This window comes from Vanacampus margaritifer, chromosome 4 (assembly GCF_051991255.1).
Source record: "Vanacampus margaritifer isolate UIUO_Vmar chromosome 4, RoL_Vmar_1.0, whole genome shotgun sequence".
In the NCBI taxonomy this organism is placed as follows: Eukaryota; Metazoa; Chordata; class Actinopteri; order Syngnathiformes; family Syngnathidae; genus Vanacampus; species Vanacampus margaritifer.
The window spans coordinates 1677170-1697563 of record NC_135435.1 but is presented as its reverse complement, the minus strand read 5'-3'; the positions used below and the strand labels follow the sequence as shown (position 1 = coordinate 1697563).

Here is a 20394-nt window from a genome sequence, read left to right as displayed (position 1 = left end):
TGTGTACCACTTTTTCCCCCAAAATTTTGATGAAAGGCAGTTTAGAAATGGGCCTAAAATTTGTTAGCACACATTGATCTAGTCCGGGTTTCTTCAGCACTGGTTGCACCACATCACGTTTAAATTGTTTGGGGACTACGCCAGAAGACAGGCTACTGTTGATAAAAGCCAAACCCAATTTACCAATACTCTGGAGAACCTCTTTGAAGAAATGAGGGGGAACAGAATCATATTGGGAGCCAGATGGTTTAATCTGGCGAATTACATCTTCTAAAGGGCTCAAGGAAATGGCTTCAAATGAATTTAACACCACCTAGCAAGGGACCTGAACAGAGGGGTTAGAGGTGATGTTGGTAGTGCTGGGCGATATGGAAAAAATAATATATCACTTTATAGGCTATGTTATATCACGATAACGATATACGGCGATACATTTTCAGTTGTTCTATTAAAAAAATATACAACACACTATGACGTTTATGATGTTTATTTTCTGGTTTTATTTTGAAGTGACATTAAACAGATCTGTATCAAAAGAGAAATGCATCCAGTAGGGCTGCTATATAAAATTATCAAATGTTCACAAAAGAGGCACAGTAACCACTGGCATATTTTTTACAAATGTATTTATGAATCTCAATGGGGGATTAAAAAAAATGATTCAGACAGAAATTGTTTGAAAATAAAAAATTATGAGATCTATTGTAAATGTCGTTTTGAAAACATTTATTGTGCAGATTTCAAGTCAATATCAAAACTCAGGACTGCGGTGTAAAAATAAATATTTAGTCATTCACTTCCATTTTTTGAATCGCTTATCAAGCAATCTTCCTCCCGGTTGACGTATATGGAACGCCATAACAATCACATCACATCACTTCCTGTTTAGCTAAGTGTGTAGCATTACTTTACTTTTTCTCCCCAGAGACTCATTAAAAGGCCAGCTGTTATGCTATTAAAAGTTTAACACGCTCCGCTTTAACGCGGTACCAGCGAGAAATTTGTAAAAAGTGTAATCAATCACCCATGCACTTAAATTAATGTCAGTTTCACTAGAACTTTAGCCGGTTAGCAAAGTGGTTAGCATAGCAAGGCTACTACGTCTATTCCTCGTTAATCACGCCTCATAATCTCTTCGCGAGAACTTCAATACTTGTAACTGAAGAAGTGCTTCTTGAGGCTGTCATTACTAACTTATGAGCGAAAGCGCAACGTGTTTATGTGCAGTATTAGCCAGCCAAAGCTAAAGAAGCTTGTTGCTATGCTGCGACGTATGTGGTAGAACCAATCTCGCCTCGACTTAGTACTTAGCTTGTAGGTAATATAAGCATCTAGCGAAGCTTTTGGGGGCTTTCTCCCCCCTTCAATTTTCAGAAAACATAAAAATCTGTGTTTTAATGATGCTAAAACGGCACATTTAGACCTGCAAGCTGCTTCACACAGCTGTCACTATTTCAATGGGCCGAAAGGAGTACCCAGCATGTTTTGAAGTGGGCTTTAAAAAATCAAACACGTTTAATAATTACGGGTTTGTTATTTTAGTTAAGTTTTTCAAAGTAGTAGTATTCGTTATTTCCATTTACCCACCTCATATTCTATTAATTTTCATCGATTACAAGCGGTTCAGATAATGGATGGATGTTAGGTTTTACTTCGGCACCTTAAGCTTGTAATGTATGATGACGATTACGTATCATTCACTGCTTGTCCACTTATTCAGGCTGCCACCTGGTGACAGCTGTGTGAAACAAACATGCAGTTCATGCTTTCGTCTGTCAAACAAGTGTTCTGTCACTTATTTATTTTTATTCTTGCTTTTTGCTGTAAGCGACAAATGATGATAGACACGGAAGAATATGACACGATAATTTTTTTCAATCGTCTTTGCGATAAATATCATCATATCGTCCAGCACTAGTTGGTGGTGGTGAGAGCTCTAGCTTTGCAATCTTATCAATGTAAGGAAGCTATTGCACATTTCAGGGTAAGAGTTTGTGCAGGTAGGCTGAGGAGGTTTTAGTACTGAGTCAATAGTTTTGAATAGTACATGTGGATTATGACAGTTTGCCTGAATAATATTTGACAGATGTTCCTTTTTGTTTCTTTTACAGTATTCTGCTAACAGCGCCAACAGTCTTTCAAGATTTGATAAGAGACTTGCAACTTGTTTTTTTTTCCCCCTGCGTTCAGATTTGCGGCATTCCCGTTTGGCTGCACGTGTTTTTTCATTGATCCAGGGCTCAGGTCTGACCTTTGGTTTTGAATGGAGCCGCTCAATCTAGTATATTGAGGCGGCGTGAGTGGCTGAGAAGCTGAGTTTTCTCTGTGTTTGAAGTGGGGATACAATACATCATAGAACTGACGAGCAGTGAGGGGGGTTAAAAATGCTGCGTCTTGACTCAGGAGCGGCAGATTTAACAGCAGCAGCAGGGTGAAAACCGTCATCAAAGTAAACAGCCATATATGATCAGATATCACATTGTCCACAGCAGCAGCAGGGTGAAAACAGACATGAAAGCGAACAGCCATATGATCAGATATCACATTGTCCACTATTTTTAGGTTTCACCCCGGGAGACCATAAACAAGAACCAGGTATAAAGAATTTGTGTGTGGGACCAGACACACATTACACTAGATTAAATGAGTCAATAAGGCTTAAAAAGTCCTTAGCCAATAGTTTTTCAGGACAGCACACATGAATATTAAAGTCTCCCATAGAGAGGATATGATCATATTTCAGCATGATTTTGTAAAGAAGTCAGTTAGAGAGTCCTTATTGTATTTTGGCGGTTGGTAAATTATTTTGGCGGTCAGTAAATGACACAGCACAGTACAGTATCAGTTTGTCCGACTTCAAAGAAATGTGGCTTCAAAGCTGTTGATTGATGTAGTAAATAGACATCATCACTGTTCACAGAAGATAAAGTCGAAATAAGAGTCTGCCAACGACATATGAAGTTCAAAGGCTTCATTTCGCTGGTGTTAAACTGGTCTTTTGGACGTCCGCACAGTTTGATCCCCGTTCACATTTATCCCTCTGAATTTTGGGCTTCGGGAAACTAATAAAAAATACATCCTTCATATGTGGACGGTCGTGGTTTTTGGAGTGGTTTCTGCAAGTTCCATAACAGCAGTGTATACTCTGTATTTTTGTTTTTCGGAGATAAACGAGAACAAACCAATCAATACTAGCATGGCTCTTCTGCTAGCGCGCTTGTATTTTGACCCTTTTCTGGTTCAAGCTGCTGAAGTCATGTGGCCTTGCAGTCTAAAAATAGCATTCGTGCTGTACCCCATTAGAGATTTGCAATATCATACCTTCTACCATATTACCTGTGTATTTTTAGTGCCTATAGTGGGAGCAACATTTGTCGTGTGGAGGTTATTTGATTACAAGAGATCAGATATAATAAAGCAGACAGTGGTTGGATAATACTGAAACGGTCTCACATTGTTTTGCCAAGATACAATCCGTGGTGGTTATGTCGTGCCGTTACTGGCAACTCGCCACCTACAGTAATTTCTGGACTATAAGGCGCACCTGACTATAAGCTGTGCTAGCTAAATCTGGGGAATACTCGAGTTTGTTAGACATATAAGCCGCACTCAACTATAAGCCGCAGGTGTTTTAATGTTACTGCACCAGGTTCCTGCTACTTTCTTTTCCATAATGAGGGCGCAAATTGTCTCTCTCTTGTTCTGTCTCTCCTACTGTATTTGGGCTCACTTGGTTTGTTTTGCTCTGCCTAATGCTCTTGTGCTTCCTTTGTAGTGCGTTCCATTGTGATCTGATTGATAAGCCGCACCTTTGTAGCTGCAGGGTCGATTGCAAGTGAAAAAAGTAGCGGCTTATAGTCCAGAAATTACTGTAGTTGATGTGACGTTGTGATGTGAAGTGTTCTTGACGAGATGGTGTGCATGTTTTTGTTTTATTATTTTTTTCCTTTCAGACACATTATTACAGGTTACATGCATCACATCATATAATTTGCAACATTGACATCCGAAAGAAGGGCGGACGGGTAGAAGCCATGGCTTATTAGTGACCCGTCCCCATCAATTCTTACTATACGCATCAGTTATATACATTGATTATGAAGGTCATTGATTCATATTGTTATCAATCCCAGACTTAAGTCTGCACACTCCTTGCTCAGTTCATCTTGAGTAATGTCCGTGTATAAGATGCAGCTAGCACCAATCATTTGGAATTGGTAAATCAGTTCCCGGACGCCACCAACAGGGCCACCCAACCAGACGAGCGCATGCTCGTTCACCAGTAACGTCTTCGCTGACCTTGGATCATTTTTCACACGTTGTGGCTTCCAGAAGAGTAGATCGGTCACACGTTGTGGCTTCCAGAAGAGTAGATCGGCTTGCATTCTGCCCATTGCTTTTACTCGATTCTGGTCAGCTCAGCCACCGGCCCACTACTGTTGCCAGCATCCAGATGATGCTTAGATCTTGACACTCCTTAGCGCCCACCAAGTCCACCCACTAGCTGAGGAGGCCCCGCCGACTCCCTCCCGGAACCATGTTTACCAACCCATTGTAAATATTTGCATTGCAGCCACAATACATCCTTATCACGACAGCCTGTTACATCAAATGTCCAAACACAAATAGAACCAGACAATGTTTACATTGTTACAGGAACATGAATACATGTTATCAATGCAGGTGTATAAAGAGTTAACCTTGGTAACCAGTAATCATATGCTATACTTGCATTATTCAAATCATAATAGCTCCAGTTTTGGGTTAATTAGTAATATGTTACAATAATTTAATTTGGGTAAGACATAATTCACAATTTAATGATGCAAGTTACTGATTGCAGTTATTGTCTCTCAAACTCCGCCAATTCTTCCACTCTTTTCAGGATCCGTATTTTCTTCTGAGAATATGAGTTTTCTTTTGTTTGAATGAAGATCCGACAGTCTTTTGTCCATGTGTTCTCGATAAGTCCATTCTTTCTCAATTGTCGCACCCTTTTGGCAATGTCAGCATTTTGTTTTGTAAGATTTTCATTGATGTCGACATGTTTACCTTTAAGCTTGTAGCAATCTCTCAAAAGAGCAATCTTTTTTTTCCTGTCAACAAACCTAATCAGAACTGTCGTTGGTCATGTCCCCCCAGTTGGACGCGAAAAGCACATCTGAATGTGCGCTGGATCCACAATTAATCCCAAATCTCTGAGTCGAGTTGTTACTTGTCACCACCTCTCGTTTGTTGAAACTTGGTCAGAATCAACTGCACTTGTGCCGGCCGCAGCTCACGAAAGGAAGGCCGCGACGCGGTTTAATCTGGATACCTGTAACTATCACATCGTTAATACGAAGATTCCAAATCATCCACTTTTTGTTCCAAGGCGACAATGCGTTGATCTTTTTCTTGTGTTTCTTTCTTCAACTGCTGAATTTCCTGCAGAAGTGGCTTGATGCTTTTTTCCATTTCAAGTATTTTGGTGACCATTTCTTTGAGTTTTGCAAGAGAAGACTTTATCTCCTCAGTCTTGTCAGCTCTTTTTCCGCCAGGCATATTGCAACAATGTAGTTAAAAATCCCAAAGTCAACAAAATAGTTAGAAGTCACGACCGAGTGCAGGAATGAGTACAGATGCGTCCTTCCTCAACAGATGTGTCCTTGAGTCTTGATGTTGCGACCGCGCAGTGGCCTAAACGTGCACAAAATGCACATTTGTGTTATTGATAATCGCTTGAAAATGTCTACAAGTATTCATGGCAATTCAGAGAGATTTGTGGCAAAAAAACGCTCGCAGGAGAGTTGCCGGTTATGGCAAAAAAAACACTACTTAAACAATCGCAAACTAACATTACAACATAGTCTCTGTAGTAATGCTATGCTCCTTTTTCTTACAGTAAAACGTTATGCCACTTTTCCACATATTAAAATAGTTCTCAAATGTGTAAAAGACATGTCAGTCTGGCTCAAATTGGTACGGTTTTACCACACTGCATATGTTCGCCATGGCCGAGACGTTTCCATTCACTTTAGCACATGGCTAGCGGAACCGAAATAAGAGCCCCTTCGAAAGAGAGAAGGGTATGGTCTAGGTGTGGCCTGGTGCAGCTATTTGCATAAAAGTGACACACCCCTAAAACAGGCTGTTTTGAACAGAGCGTTTTTTGCTGTTTTAAGGACAGCAAAAATATTAGATCCAAAGTAAATTTTGACGAATGCGTGTCACAGACATCTATCTCTTTTACACATATGAGAACTATTTTAGTATGTGGAAAAGTGAATGAGACCTTTTAAAAATCACTTCTCAGGTTGACAACAGTTAAGAACCACTGAAAAGAAGCATCTTTGATGTTTTCATCATTTTCATTCTGTTTCCTATTTTTCCTTTTATAGATTATTGTTGATGATGATGACAGCAAAGTGTGGTCCTTGTACGATGCAGGCCCGAAGAGCATCAGGTGTCCAATCATGTTTCTTCCACCTGTCAGTGGAACCGCAGAAGTTTTCTTCCAACAGATGTTGGCCTTGACAGGCTGGGGCTACAGAGTTATAGCTGTGAGTTTACAGAAATGTGTGCGGAATAGACCTGTTAAAGCACAGTCCTCACTCTCTATATTCCGAGGTCAGTTTTTTCCCTTTAACTCATCAGTGGGTACACAACCAGTACTCTACTTAAGTAGAATGATTCCTGGAATGATGGATGTTTTTTTTTCTCAGTCATATAAATAATAATTGTAGCATTGTGCCTTTGATTGCCGTTTCAGATTGCCTCTGTTCTGTTTGGTTATTTCTGACGATACTAACCGTATTGTTTCTCACAGCTGCAGTATCCAGTGTACTGGGATCTTATGGAGTTCTGTGATGGATTTAGGAAGCTTCTCGATCACCTGCAGTTAGATAAAGTATGCTTTTTTTTCTTTTCTTTGTTGCCTGTTAAGTATTTCACCTCTCAACAATGTGTGTATTATCAAGAACATTTAGTTAAATGTTTGAGAAGGTAGTAATTTTCTGTTTGTTAAAATAAGCATATTATGGAAAATCTACTTTTTACTGGTTTTATGCAAATAATTTAATGTAATTCAATGTTTTAATTAAACAACCAGGTAAATTGTTATAAATTGTCTTATTCCAAAAATGTCATGTGAGTCATAAAATTAGTATGGATGTCCCGATCTGATCACATGATCGGAAACTGGGCTTGATCACGTGTTTGCCGACTTGACTGGAATCGGCCGTTGCCTCCTGATCAGATAAATAAGATAAATATGAGGTTGTATTCATAATTTTTTATTATATCTGGAGTTATCCAGTGGCACAGAGTGAGACCTCATTTTTCCACTCAGCTAAACGTGCGGCATGGCGTCACTTTGCTACAGTGACACTATTGGCTAAATGCCGTTGAGCGAGCTTTGGAAGTAAATGATAATAAGTTATTAGCCTCTTTAATGTGGGAAGCGGAGGTGGTGTGACTTGCACTGTGTGCAAACTGAGCATTCTGTGTGGCGGAAATTAGGGGAACAACGGTTTCAGATTTTGGTGTACGATTATTGTCTGAGAAAAAACGCAGTTTTACAGTTTTTACGGTTATTCTTGTAGACATAAAAAACCTCACATAAGCATTCTTTGAATGTTTTTATTTGTAACAACAATAAAAACAAGTTGCTGCCTTTTAAAGCAAATACAGCAGATTAAACAGGCTCTTGAAATAGGGCCTGGGCACAATGTATATCAAATAGACGGTTTGTAGCCTCTTTTTTTTTTCATCTGAAAAAAATCTCATCTTTTTCTTTCATCTTTCCATTTATTTCCATTTCAACCATACTTACAGGGGAAATGTTCGTCCACAGCCTTTAAACTGACAATTTATGCAGTTTACCGCTACACATGTTGGCATTTTGCAGCCGTAATGCATATGCCAAGATACGTTTCTTGGGACTCCCAAGATGGCAGCCTCACGGCTTCAAAAGTCTCGTCCTATGGCCTCTCTAGCGGGCGGCCGTGGATGGAGGGCTCGCGGGAGCTCCCCGCCCAGCTAAGGACCGGAGCCCCGGGATAAGGGAGGCGGTCGGTCGGTGGCGACGGAGCTGCGGCGGTCGGTCGGTGGCGACGGAGCTGCGGCGGTCGGCCGGTGGCGACGGAGCTGCGGCGGTCGGCCGGTGGCGACGGAGCTGCGGCGGTCGGCCGGTGGCGACGGAGCGGCGGCGGTCGGCCGGTGGCGACGGAGCGGCGGCGGTCGGCCGGTGGCGACAGAGCGGCAGCATGGCCATCGGTGTGCCAGTTGTTCCCGCCGCCTCGTTTCGGCCTTCCCTTTCCCCACATTCACTCAACCTGGTCCAGGCCTCGGAACTCTACTCACAGCCGTCGGGTATGCAACTCTCCCCAGGTGGCATTCAAAGCTAAGCCCTGTGTTGTTGTGTGCCGCTAAATGGGCTGTGTGGAAACAGAAGAGCTATGAACTATGCCGCATAGCTCATTTTGCGCAAGTGAGCGGAAATAACTGCTTTTGTTGAACGGCTGTGGTTATTTAATCCTGATGTTTAAAAACCGCAGTTAATCGTAAAACCGGTTAATTGCTGCACCCCTAGCGGAAAGGATATAGATGCGTTGCATGCCTCCTCGCTGCACTTCACTGACGGGCAGCCCCGCCGCAATCAGGCGCTGGCGACTCTGGACATGCTTTGGGTCCTCCCCGCGAATCCGGCTGTTAACGTGCTTCGTTTCCTCCCTGCGGATCCAGCCGCGTCGCCCGCCGGCACTCTGCATTAGCGTTGGTTCCTCTACAAAGGGACTGCGGCGCCTAGCATAGCCTAGCATGAATCTGGGGAGTTGGACGTCCATGGCGGGGTCACCAATCCTGTCCGTACCGGGAGTCTAGCCTGGCTTGCTTGCCCTTCAAACGCAGCCTTTTGTTAGCAATTATTTTTTAGATCATCCAGAGTTCACCCAGCCCCAAACTGACCCAAAATAACACAATTTGTATGTTGTTTGTGCTTGTTTCAAGCATGTGTATATATACTGTATACCAAGGTATCGGATCGAGACTTGGAATCGGCCGATCTTCAAAGAGGTGAAAAAAAAGTGTGATCGGGACATCCCTAAAAATTAGTCAAATTTTGTTCAAGAAAAGTTCCAGAGATAGACCATCGGTTGGGCAAACACTGCTGGCAAGTGCTGGCAAAATCATGGTCATCCACACTGAATGTATATATGTATTGCTTTTAACGCACTGAAACAACCGAATCACGGTACCATAGGCTCTGTGTGAAGTTCCATTTAAAAAAAATAAAATAAAAAATGCTGATTGGTGTGATAAAATGTTTTTAAATTTATACTATTTTTAAGTCTAAATAGTGGAATGTGCCCAGGTAGATCTGGATGTTTGGTCATCTTAGGACAGTGGTTCCCAACCATTTTTGGCTTGTCTACCCCAAAACGTTTTTGTTATATGTACCACCTCACTCATGTGTTAAATATTCTCCAAAAGTAGAATCTAAGACAACCTATTATTGAATAAAAAGCATTACATTTTGTTTCTTTAATTTGAACATTGAATTCTTAGGCAGTCTTTTTTTTTTTTTTTTTTTTACTCAATTGAAACATAAAATATATAACATTGCCTTGAATATAATTAGTGATGGACATAATTTGTTCTCTTTTTTTGTGTGTCTAGATTAATCTAACTCCAATTCTGGAGTAAATACAAGCTCAGTGGCCGAGTGGTAGAGTGTCTGCCCTGAGGCTGGGAGGTCGTGGGTTCAGTCCCCGGCCGGGTCATACCAAAGACTATAAAAAACATTTGCCTCCCTGCTTGATACCCAGCATTAAGGGTTGGAATTGGGGTGTTAGAGCACCAAAATGATTCCCGAGTGCGTCTCCTGCTGCTGCTCACCGCTCCCTCAGGGGATGGGTCAAATGCAGAGAACAAATTTCACCCCACTTAGGTGGGTGTGACAATCAGTGGTACTTTACTTTACTTATACATATTCATCTAGATTCAAATGCTTCATTTAAATTTTGATGAAGGCATAATGTGTTCCTGAAATAATGAAACTGGCTGATGAAAAACAAGTATTTTGCTTACTGTTAAAGACCAATAACGTTAGGCAAGAATTTACAGTACATACATTCTTAATTAATAATAGCAATAAAATCTGTCTGACATGGCATAAGGCAGTCAAACCAGTGCAGGGCTGGACTGATACAAAAACTCGCCCCTGGCATTATAACTTAGGCCTGCTGGCCTGGCCCGGCCCAACTCCTGATCACACCTGGCTACCACCTAACGCTGCCACGGATCTTAATGGGTTCAGTTTGCAATTTATATTGTAAATGGATTAATGGGCTGTTCCCTCTAAATTTTCTACTTCTTTTTTGGGATGAAATATTTAAAAAATTGGTTTGTACGCTTTTCGGTCCCTGTTGCGGGATTCACTCTTTGCTTAGCTGCTACCCCCTGGTATCACATGGAACAATTTGACATTTAAGTAATTTTTAACACACAATGTATCTTAACTCATTCACTCCCAGCCATTTTCACTGAAACAATCCCCTTCACTCTTGGCTGTTATACTGGATCTTGACTGATTTTGCAAGGCCCACAGAATATTTTGTTCTATTGCTATAAAAACATGAAACCTACCAAAAGAAAGATCTCCGCTCTTCTTTTATCAGGAAAAAAAGTATATTTTCATCTGTTTCTGTTTTGCAGCAATTAACATTAGAATAACGCTAAGTTTCATCATTATTCACAAATCTATTTATTATTGTAAGTGAGCTTTTTTTCAACATTGCCCTGGTTGATCTCTTTTGCTATGCTGTCATCTGCTGGCCATTTGTGGAATAACAGCCATTTCTTCAACCATTCTTTGCAGTTGAGAGGCTGCATCAAAGCCTTCTGTATGCTCTAGCATTAAAAAAAAAAACATTTTAAAAAGCGTATAGATATGTCTTTGGGACACTTAAAAGATTTAAAATTGATTATATTTATACGTTTTGGGGAGCAAATAAGTTAAATAGGGAGACTGCACACTTATAGAATCAAATGTGTATAGTTAGAAATAATAACATTTTATAACCATGAGGTCTGAGTAAAAGTAAATATCTGCCTACTGGGGACAGATCACTGTGTTAATGTAATATTTTTTTCTTCTTCCTTGTGTGCACCTGTTTTTAAGGCTTTCTAATGATAATCCTATCTGATGTGTTCAAGGTTCATCTGTTCGGTGCTTCCTTGGGTGGCTTCCTGGCCCAGAAGTTTGCGGAATTCACATGCAAGTCCCCCAGGGTGCACTCTTTGATACTGTGTAATTCATTCAGTGATACCTCCATCTTTAACCAGACATGGACAGTGAACAGGTTTTCCCTCAATATCTGTGCTGTTTGATACCGTAACGTGATTAAGGGCATACTCACACTCGGCAATCCGTGCAATGTTTGAGATCAGGTGACATTTAAAGTATGGCTAGTGTGTGCTCAAGATCAGTACACTTCCTATGCTCAGGGATGGTTTGAAGAGGCGAGCCATGGCTGGCACCATTGTTTGATTTGCTTATTGAACATACAAACATATAAAAAGTAGTAGAAAAATAAAAGATTTAAAAGAAGAGAGAGAAAAACTTCTATCTAGTCCTACCCCTTATTCGTTATGTTTTGACTTATTTAAAAAAAAAATAAAAAAAAAGACCAATACATAAATAAGGGGCTGAGAATTTGTAATTATATTTTTGAATATCAAATAAAATGTTGGAGGGGCTTAACTAGTGCTACACAGATATTTGACAGCTACAGTACCCTCTAGCCCCGGTGTAGCGCCATCCTTGATAGTATGGACTTCTCCTCTGAATGTGGGGAGGTCCTGAGGTCCATTTCAGTGAATGAGCTGGACTCAAGGCTGGTCGTCATTCATCCCCATGATGTCCAATATGCTTTTAGGTCTGTCTGCACAAAGAAGGCCTCAGGACCAGATGGGATATCTGCCCTTCTGCTAAAATCCTGTGCAGAGGAGCTCACAGCGGCATGGCAGCCCATCTTCCAGAGATCTGTGGACTCACACTCCATTCCCAGTCTCTGGAAAAAATCAGTAATCACCCCGGTTCCTAAAAAACAATGTCCTGTGGTCAATAATGACTTCAGGCCTGTGGCTCTAACTTCCATTATTATGAAGTGTTTCGAGAGGCTGATGGTGACTCGGCTCAGGGGGGAGGTGGATGCACACTTAGACTCCCTTCAGTTTGCCTACAAGCGGTGTCGCGGCACTGACGATGCTATCAACAGCATCACACATCTGGTCAGCACACACCTAGACGGCCCGAAAGCTTATGCACGTGTGTTGTTCGTTGACTTAAGCTCAGCGTTCAACACAATGCAGCCGCACCTGCTTTTGGGTAAACTGAAGGAGATGAATGTGAACCCGTACATCTCGAGGTGGTATCACTCCTTCCTGACACAGCGCACACAGCAAGTCAGGGTCAACAGCTCCCTCTCGGAACCCAGATTGATAAGCACAGGCGCCCCACAGGGCTGCGTCAGCTCCCCGGTCCTCTTCACATTGTACACAAATGATTGTGTGACATCACACCCTGAGAACTTTATCATTAAGTTCTCTGATGACACAGCTATCGTCAGCTTGCTGCAGGCCGGTGGTAGCCCACTGGACTATTTCTCAGAAATAGAGAAATTTGTCCAGTGGTGTGACCGGAATCATCTTGTGCTCAATGTGGGGAAGACAGAGGAGGTGATATTTGATCCAAAAACTGTTGGTGACCACAGGCCAGTCGTCATTAAAGGCAATCACATCAGCCAGGTGGGTTCATACAGGTATCTGGGGGTCCACATTGACAACACACTCAGCTGGAGGGTACACGTTGCAAGTCTCTGCTCCAAACTCCAACAGCGTCTCTATTTCTTACGCAGACTGAGGGTCTATGGAGTGGAGCAGAGGATCATGCTGTTGTTCTACCGGGCTGCATTGGAAAGTATCATCAGATACGGCATTGCGGCCAGGTACGGCAACCTGACTGTGCAGTCAAGGTCACAGATTGCCGGTCTGGTGCGGACTGCCATGAAGATCATGGGGGTCGGGAATCATCCTTCCCTGCAGATGCTTTATGAGCAGTCCGTCACCAGACTGGCACAGAAAATTGTTACTGACCCGACTCACATTCTGCATCATGAGTTCCAGCTACTGCCTTCCGGCAGGAGATTCAGGGCCCCCAGAACCAGGCTGAACCGCTACAAGAACTCATTCCTGCCGACATCCATCAAATTACTTAATAACCGACATTAACTAAGTGGTGCAATATATATATATATGAGTGTGTGTGTATTATTTATTTTAATTATCTCTCTCTATTCCGTTGTTTTTCTCACTGTAAACTACTGCTGCACTTCTTATTTAATTTTGATTTTATCTTTCTATTCTGTTGTTTTTCCTTACTGTAAACTGCAGCTGGACGGAGTCCAGGAAAAAGTTCCCCACGGGAAAATAAAAGTATATCGTATCGTATCGTATCGTATGTACTAGCTATTGAAAAGTGACATCAGCAGCCACTGGGTATTTGCAAACATCTCAAATGTGGTAAATGCTGAAGCTAACAATAAACAGTGGGAAAAAAGTTGACTTAAAATTTGAGCTATTTTCTCTTAGCTGAATGACTAGATTAGTGGTGCAACGGATCACAAAAGTCACGGTTTGGATCAGATCACGGATTTGAGTCACTGATCGGATCGTTTTTCAGATCAGAAAAAAAAATAAGAGAAATAGTACTTTGCATTAATTTATTTTTTAAAGTGCTTTTTTCCATTAATTAAAAAATAATCTATTCAAATTATCTAGTCCAGTATTTAGGATTTAGGAAGAACTTTCAAGTGCAATATGAGGCAGAAACAACCTTCTTTTTACATGGTTCATGTGTAAAATAACAAGGTATTAATGGCTTAAAGTTTTGTTCCTATAATCTAAACAGCTAAGTTTGAGATTTTGAGTTGAATGTTTTTCTTTTTTAATGGTCAAAAGTGTTTTTAAAAAAATAAATGAAAACAAAGTTCTATTTATATTTTTCTTTTAAATAATGAAAAGACCATAACGTGCAATTTAAGGCCCATTCTCTCCCTTTAAACGTGGAGAGTGAATTACAAAGTAGCCTTGGTCCAGAATATTGAAAAATAAATAAAGTTAACCATACCAGCTGTCAAACTTACTTACCAGCCGGCAGCCGCTTGCTTTGCTCCGTTTCTTCCCACAGCCAGCATTTTCAAACCCCTTTCAAGCCTTCAGCCTCAGTGTTATTATAAAGCTTGTGCGGGCTTAAATAAAGGCCAGTTTGGAGGAGAGAGAAAAATACAATAATAGCAAGCAACTCACACTTGAGGAGGACACATGATGCACTCGTTGGTCATGTTAACAGCTAGCCGCTAGCCACTTACGTCGGAGACTTCTGCCGTATCGTACAATGACAGCGTAATTAGCGGTTTCTTAGGATCCTAAATTAGCGATTAAACAAAGTTTGGGATAGCGTTGTGTTGATGTTGGTCACAACTGCAATGCCAATCAAAGAAACGTCTAAAAAGGGAAGTCAAAGTAGCCATCACGCTACAACGTGGGCGAACTTCAAAGTAAAAGTGTACTAAGGCTACTTGCTTTGCCGTCAGTGTATTTACTCTATTTGGTAAACTTTATTTTGAAGTTAGGTTAAGCGTGTTACGTTGAGTATGTTTCAGCTTCCTTAACATGTCAGAATGGTATCGACTGTGTATGCGCACTTTGTTTTTGTTTTTATCCAAACCGTGAGCGTGTTCCGAACCATCCACGGATCAATGCTGATCCGTTGCACCACTCACTACTATAGAGTGTATATAGAGTGTGTGTTAGGGCTAGGGGCAGCATACACTGCAGCACAAGACAACAGCAGCAGTACAACAGAATCACTGCACAGCAATCCCACCTGATAGCCACCTTGCGCAATAGAGGAAAAAACCAACAATGCAACATATAATTAAGTGGCCGTGCATCACAATGGCAAAAGCCTCACTTTTTATATAGCAGCGTTAATATTGGACAGGGAAGGGGAATCTCGGCTGGCACGGATGGAATAGCCTGGTGTGAGTATGCCTTTAAAACAAACTAATTTGATTATCTTTGCTTAGTTTTTGGTTGATGCCAGCTTTCATGTTGAAGAAGATTGTTCTCGGGAATTTTGCTAAAGGACCTGTCGACGCAGAAATGGCTGGTGCAATTGACTTCATGGTTGATAGGGTAAGGCAATGTGTGTCATCTGTTCCTCAGTGAAAATAAGTAATGTGTATTTAATGTGCTGTAGCTGGAGAGCCTAAACCAAAGAGAGATAGCGTCCAGGCTAACACTGAACTGCCAGAATTCTTATGTGGAGCCACACAAAATAAAGGATGTTGCTGTGACTATAATAGATGTAAGTGGAAATGCATGAGTATGAATGTGATACATTAATTCATACAGTAGCTCTAATTAGCCATTGTGTGTGTTTTTTTTTAAATACTCTACTTAGGTTTTTGATCAGAGTGCACTGTCTTTAGAAGCCAAGGAAGAGATGTATAAATTGTTTCCAAATGCCAAACGAGCTCATCTGAAAACTGGTGGAAACTTCCCTTACCTTTGCCGAAGTGCTGATGTAAACCTCTACATACAGGTATGGCAGCATGAGTTGTTTGTAAATGTGTTGTGATTGCTTGTTATTTGGAAACCAGACTTCGATGTGGGTGTCATTTTAACATGACAAGACCCCCATTATGAAAGAATGGAACGCGGTCTTTCATGTGGTACCCATTATGTTTATGTAGTCATAGCACACAATATTCAGTTTGCCTTGAAATATGAGTTAAAATGCTCGAAATTGGCTGGCTCTGCAGGTAGTTAATTATATCTTTTCATGAGACAACACTGAAGAAATGAAACTTACAGAATCATTGTACAACTTATATAACAGTGTAAATTTATTGTTCCCTCGAAGTAACTCAAAATACAGCCATTAATAGCTATCCCTTGGCAAAAAAAGTGAGTACACCTCTAAGCAAACATGCCAGTGTGTCAAAATTTTGCGTGGCCAACATTATTTTCCAGCACTGCTTGAAACTGGGCATAATAGAGTACACCAGAGTGTCACAGTTTGCCACTGGAATCCTCTTCAACATCTCCATGCAGACATCAGGTTGGCGGATATTCAACACCTTAGGCTCGGCCAGTCCATCACCTCATGAATGCATTCCCTCAGCCTCTTGAGCAAGTCAGCGGTCATCTTGGAGGAGTGTCATTAGCATGTTGGAATACTGCTCTTGGGTCCAGTTTCTGGAGGGAAGGCATCATGCTCTCCTCGAGTATGTCACAGCACGTTGGCATTTATGGTTCCATCAATGAACTATAGCTTCCCAATACCAGCAACACTCATGTAGCCCCAGACCATGACACTCCCACTACTATGCTTGACTGTAAGCAGGACACACTTGTCTTTGGGTCATTCCACCTCAAATTAGCCAGAAAAAAATGGCATTTTGAAACCTTTGGTGTCAGGGTAATTCATAGCGTGGAAAGCCAAAATTTCAAACATCAACTTGATTGGATCAATGAAATGCTGAGAATTGCAATTTTTTTTCTACTTTCAAATGAAAATTGAGTATCACCGCTGAATTTCAAATGACCTTACCTCAGCAAATTTTTTTTTTTCAAAAGAACAACGTATCTTTGGAAAAAAGAAATCATTAAAAATCTAATCTGGCATTTGTTTTTGTATCAGAGGACTTATTATCTTTGTCAGTGTGCAATTGTCAGTGAATTGGGCGTAGCAAGAAAGTCTAATTTGAAACAAGAAAAAGTTATTTAACAGGACAAATTATTTAAAATACCATATTTTATTAACCTAAAAGTACTTGGTATCGGTATCAGCGATATTGGCACCACTATTTACTTAATATCGAAGTATTGCACAGCTCTAATTTCCTTATCTCTCCTGCACAAAAAAATATTTCAATGTTACAGGTGTTTTAATAATGTATTTTTGTCTGTGTGTGCATAAACAAAATTTAAAAAATTAAATTAAATTAACGTTTCCCCATTCATTTTCAATGGGACAGACATTCAACTTTTTCTAAGTCAACCTTTCCACACCCACTTCCATACATACAAATTATCATCATTACAGTTGGTAAAGAGCATTGTCTAGTAACCAGGAGGTCGTGGATTTGAATCCCACATCCGACTGTTCATTGCAATTGTATCCATGGCCATTAGGCTAAATGATATACATGCTTGCCAACTGACTACCATATGAGGAAATGTATTATAAGTTCACCGATATGATTAAATGCATAATATCAACTTCAAGGTTAGCTTTCAGCATCAGACGACAATTTTCAATATAAATACGCCATATGCCATGATTTTCAACAAGTTAAGTTAGCTCACATCCAGTTAATTAAATGTCATATTAAGCCATATTTTCAGCTTTCAGTATTATAAACATGGGGAAATCCATTATAATTTCACTGAAATAATTAAATGCAGATAAGATTTCAGCATCAGATGAAAAGACGATTCTTCCTGTACATTTTGTTCACCAGTAAACCCTATATATGTCTTTGATTTAAAAAATAAATAAATAAATAAAATTCATATAATATAATCATAACTCCAAAAAGGTTGAGAACCACTAGCCTTTGGCCATCTATATGTGGAGCAACAGTTCTTTTTTTCAGATCTTCAGAGAGTTCTTTGCCGTGAGGTGCCAAGTTGGATTTTTAGTGACAAATGTGAGAAAGTGTGAGAGTTGTAATGCCAAATTTAAAGGGATTACACCACAGAATTGTAAGCCCTTTCACAGTTAACTATAGGCATATAATGACTAAATCTTACCTTTCACACCATGGTGGTGTAATTTTTTATGAAATATTAGGTATTTTGCTGGCTGTTTTTCTAATGTGGAAGTAAAACGCCCGGTTCAGTAAAACGCTGCCTCTCCCCGTGTGGATTGCTGCAAGACTGGCCAGCCGTTGCAGTACAACCGTGTCTTCTTTACATGTGTAAATTGGATGGATGTTCAATTCTTCAATAATCATTTGAATCAAAACGGCTCCTTGCCGCAAGAAATTGGAGTGGAGGAGGAGGGGAGAAGAGGGAAGAAAGAAAGAAAAGAAGGGGGGAGGGGGAGGAGACGACCGTGCGTGGGTCTCAAACCAGAGCCTGCTGCTTACCGGGCGAGCTTAGTTACATAGTTTACACAAGTGTCAGCCAGAACCCTTTCTGGGATTTTAAGACGTCCAATTGTCATTGCAATTTGGTATTGCAAATGTGAAGGATAATTGATTGCTTTGAATTCATTTGGACAGAATGTTTATTGATAAAGGCTACTTTTGTCGATATCCCATAGAGGGAGGTCTCAGAGAAAGTGAGCGTGTGTTTAGTCCGCTGAGGCCGTGCGGAGGTGGGGCCGCACCCAATGACGTCAAACAGTGCCAACAGCTGGTTTTCTCAGGTTGGGAGGGGTTGGTGCTTAGAGAACAGAAAGACCTAGAATTTCTCATACAGGGGCGAATGGAGGAAAACACCACTTTGGTGATGTTTTTAGTGAGGAATTAGCATTTTAACGTGGTTATAAGCTCCAAAAAGTTGATTTTTTTACATTGCTGTCCCTTTAACACACCTGCTCCCTATTTGCACCCACAACATTGCAAAACGAGTCACATGACACTGGGGAGGGAAAAGGACTGACTGTGCTCAATTAGGACATTTTCATTTAAGGCTTTACCAACTTATCTTCCCATGACTTAAGCTATTGATGGCTGTAATTTTAGATATTTTCAGAGGTGGCAAATCCAGGTCCAAAAAGTAAAAACCCTACCGCAGTTTGGCTTTAGCCCCTGATGCTAGCTAGTGAAGGCTTTATTTGATTACTTTATTAAGTGTAATCTTTTGCGTGTTCAAATAAATCAGAATTGAGATCTCGTGAAGAAGTTTTCCTTGCAAGGATTTATTAAGAGCTCTTAAGACACAGGAAAAAAGCTTACATTTGAAAATTCATGATAAGTCCCCAGTCTGTAAAATATGGAAACTCGCAGTGTCTTTATACTAGTAGAACAGGTTCTCTCCGCCTCTTACATTTGACAGAGAGATAGTGTTGAAAATAAGCAGGCACAAGATACTGACATGTTCATCTCAGCTCCCCACCAGCTTCGGAGAAATGATGTAGACAGGCTTTGACTTGGACCTTCAGTTTTTACGACCACATGACTAATGACAAGAGACTTTGACAACTTTTAAAACATACACATTCTTATCTCAAGAGATGGTGAGGAGTAAGAGGTTCAAATGTAGTTCACAAAATCATTATCACATTGTTATTCATTTAACTACACATGGATATATCACATCTATATACCTATAACTAAATTCAAAAACAGTAAAAATATAAATTGAAAATGTTAAATGTCAACACTAGCTAGCTATCTAGCTCCCTATCAAGTAAACAAGCACCAATAGAGCTAGCTAGTTAGCACTTGGGGCTTAAGCCAAATTGTGGCAGGGTTTCTACTTTCTGGACCTGGATTTGCCACCTTTGGTTATTTTGAGGGAACAATAAATTTACAATTTTAAATTAATTTACTGTTATATAAGATGTACACTGACTTTTCATTGTGTCAAAAATATAATTTCTTCAGTGTTGTCCATGGAAACACTCTTTATTTGCAAATATGTGAGGGGTGTACTCACTTTTGTGTGTTACTGTATTCCTTGATCTCTAGATTCATTTGCGTCAGTTCCATGGAACACGGTATGCTGCCATTGCTATGGTGAGTGCTAAGAAGCTGGAGGTCCAGGAGTGCCACCTGAAAACATGCCAAGAATCTGACAATGAGCAATGACAAGCATTTTGTAGATTTGCAAAAATATCACTGAACTTTTTCATTAAAAATGAAATTAAATACTGTTCATTTTTGTCTGTGTACATTGTCAGTCATCCAATTCATGGTAATCTGCAAAGGTTAATTAGAGGAAACTATACTCTTGGTTGTTGACTTCATCTTGACCACAAAAACGTATTAACTTTACAATGCGATGAAAGAAGTGATGGTGAATTTAAATGTTCAAAATTTTATGGCGTCAAGAAAAACTGTTTGCGAAAATGCGAACATCTTTGCTACATTTACTGGAGCATGGATGAATGTTGAAAATACAGCATGCGCTGCGTTCAAGTAGGGATGGGTACCTTTCGCATTTGAACCGGTTCAGTTCCAATTGTCAGTATCAGGGTATTGATGCCGGTACTGAACAGTACCAATTTTCTGTACTTTTGTTCTGTTGTTTGTGGTAATAAATGTTAATTAATTTAACAATAAAATAATAGTTTAATAATAATAATAATAATACATTTAATTTGTAATGCAC

At 40.4% G+C, this 20394-nt stretch overlaps 1 protein-coding gene across 10 annotated transcripts in view; it reads left to right on the top strand.

Annotated features, from left to right (window-relative positions):
* Positions 1 to 19938, top strand: part of spg21 (SPG21 abhydrolase domain containing, maspardin) — a 48982-nt gene extending 29044 nt beyond the window's left edge. For 9 of the 10 annotated variants that reach the window (XM_077562816.1, XM_077562822.1, XM_077562825.1 and 6 more), the window contains 7 exons: positions 6381 to 6542; positions 6809 to 6889; positions 11197 to 11342; positions 15132 to 15240; positions 15305 to 15412; positions 15509 to 15649; positions 19752 to 19938. In XM_077562816.1, coding sequence (XP_077418942.1) covers positions 6381 to 6542; positions 6809 to 6889; positions 11197 to 11342; positions 15132 to 15240; positions 15305 to 15412; positions 15509 to 15649; positions 19752 to 19871 — 867 coding nt within the window. In that variant the 3' untranslated portion in view covers positions 19872 to 19938. Of the gene's footprint in view, positions 1 to 6380; positions 6543 to 6808; positions 6890 to 7976; positions 8353 to 11196; positions 11343 to 15131; positions 15241 to 15304; positions 15413 to 15508; positions 15650 to 19751 lie in introns of those variants that run through there. The other variant, XM_077562817.1, reaches the window with a different exon arrangement.
* The last annotated feature ends 456 nt before the right edge of the window (positions 19939 to 20394 follow it).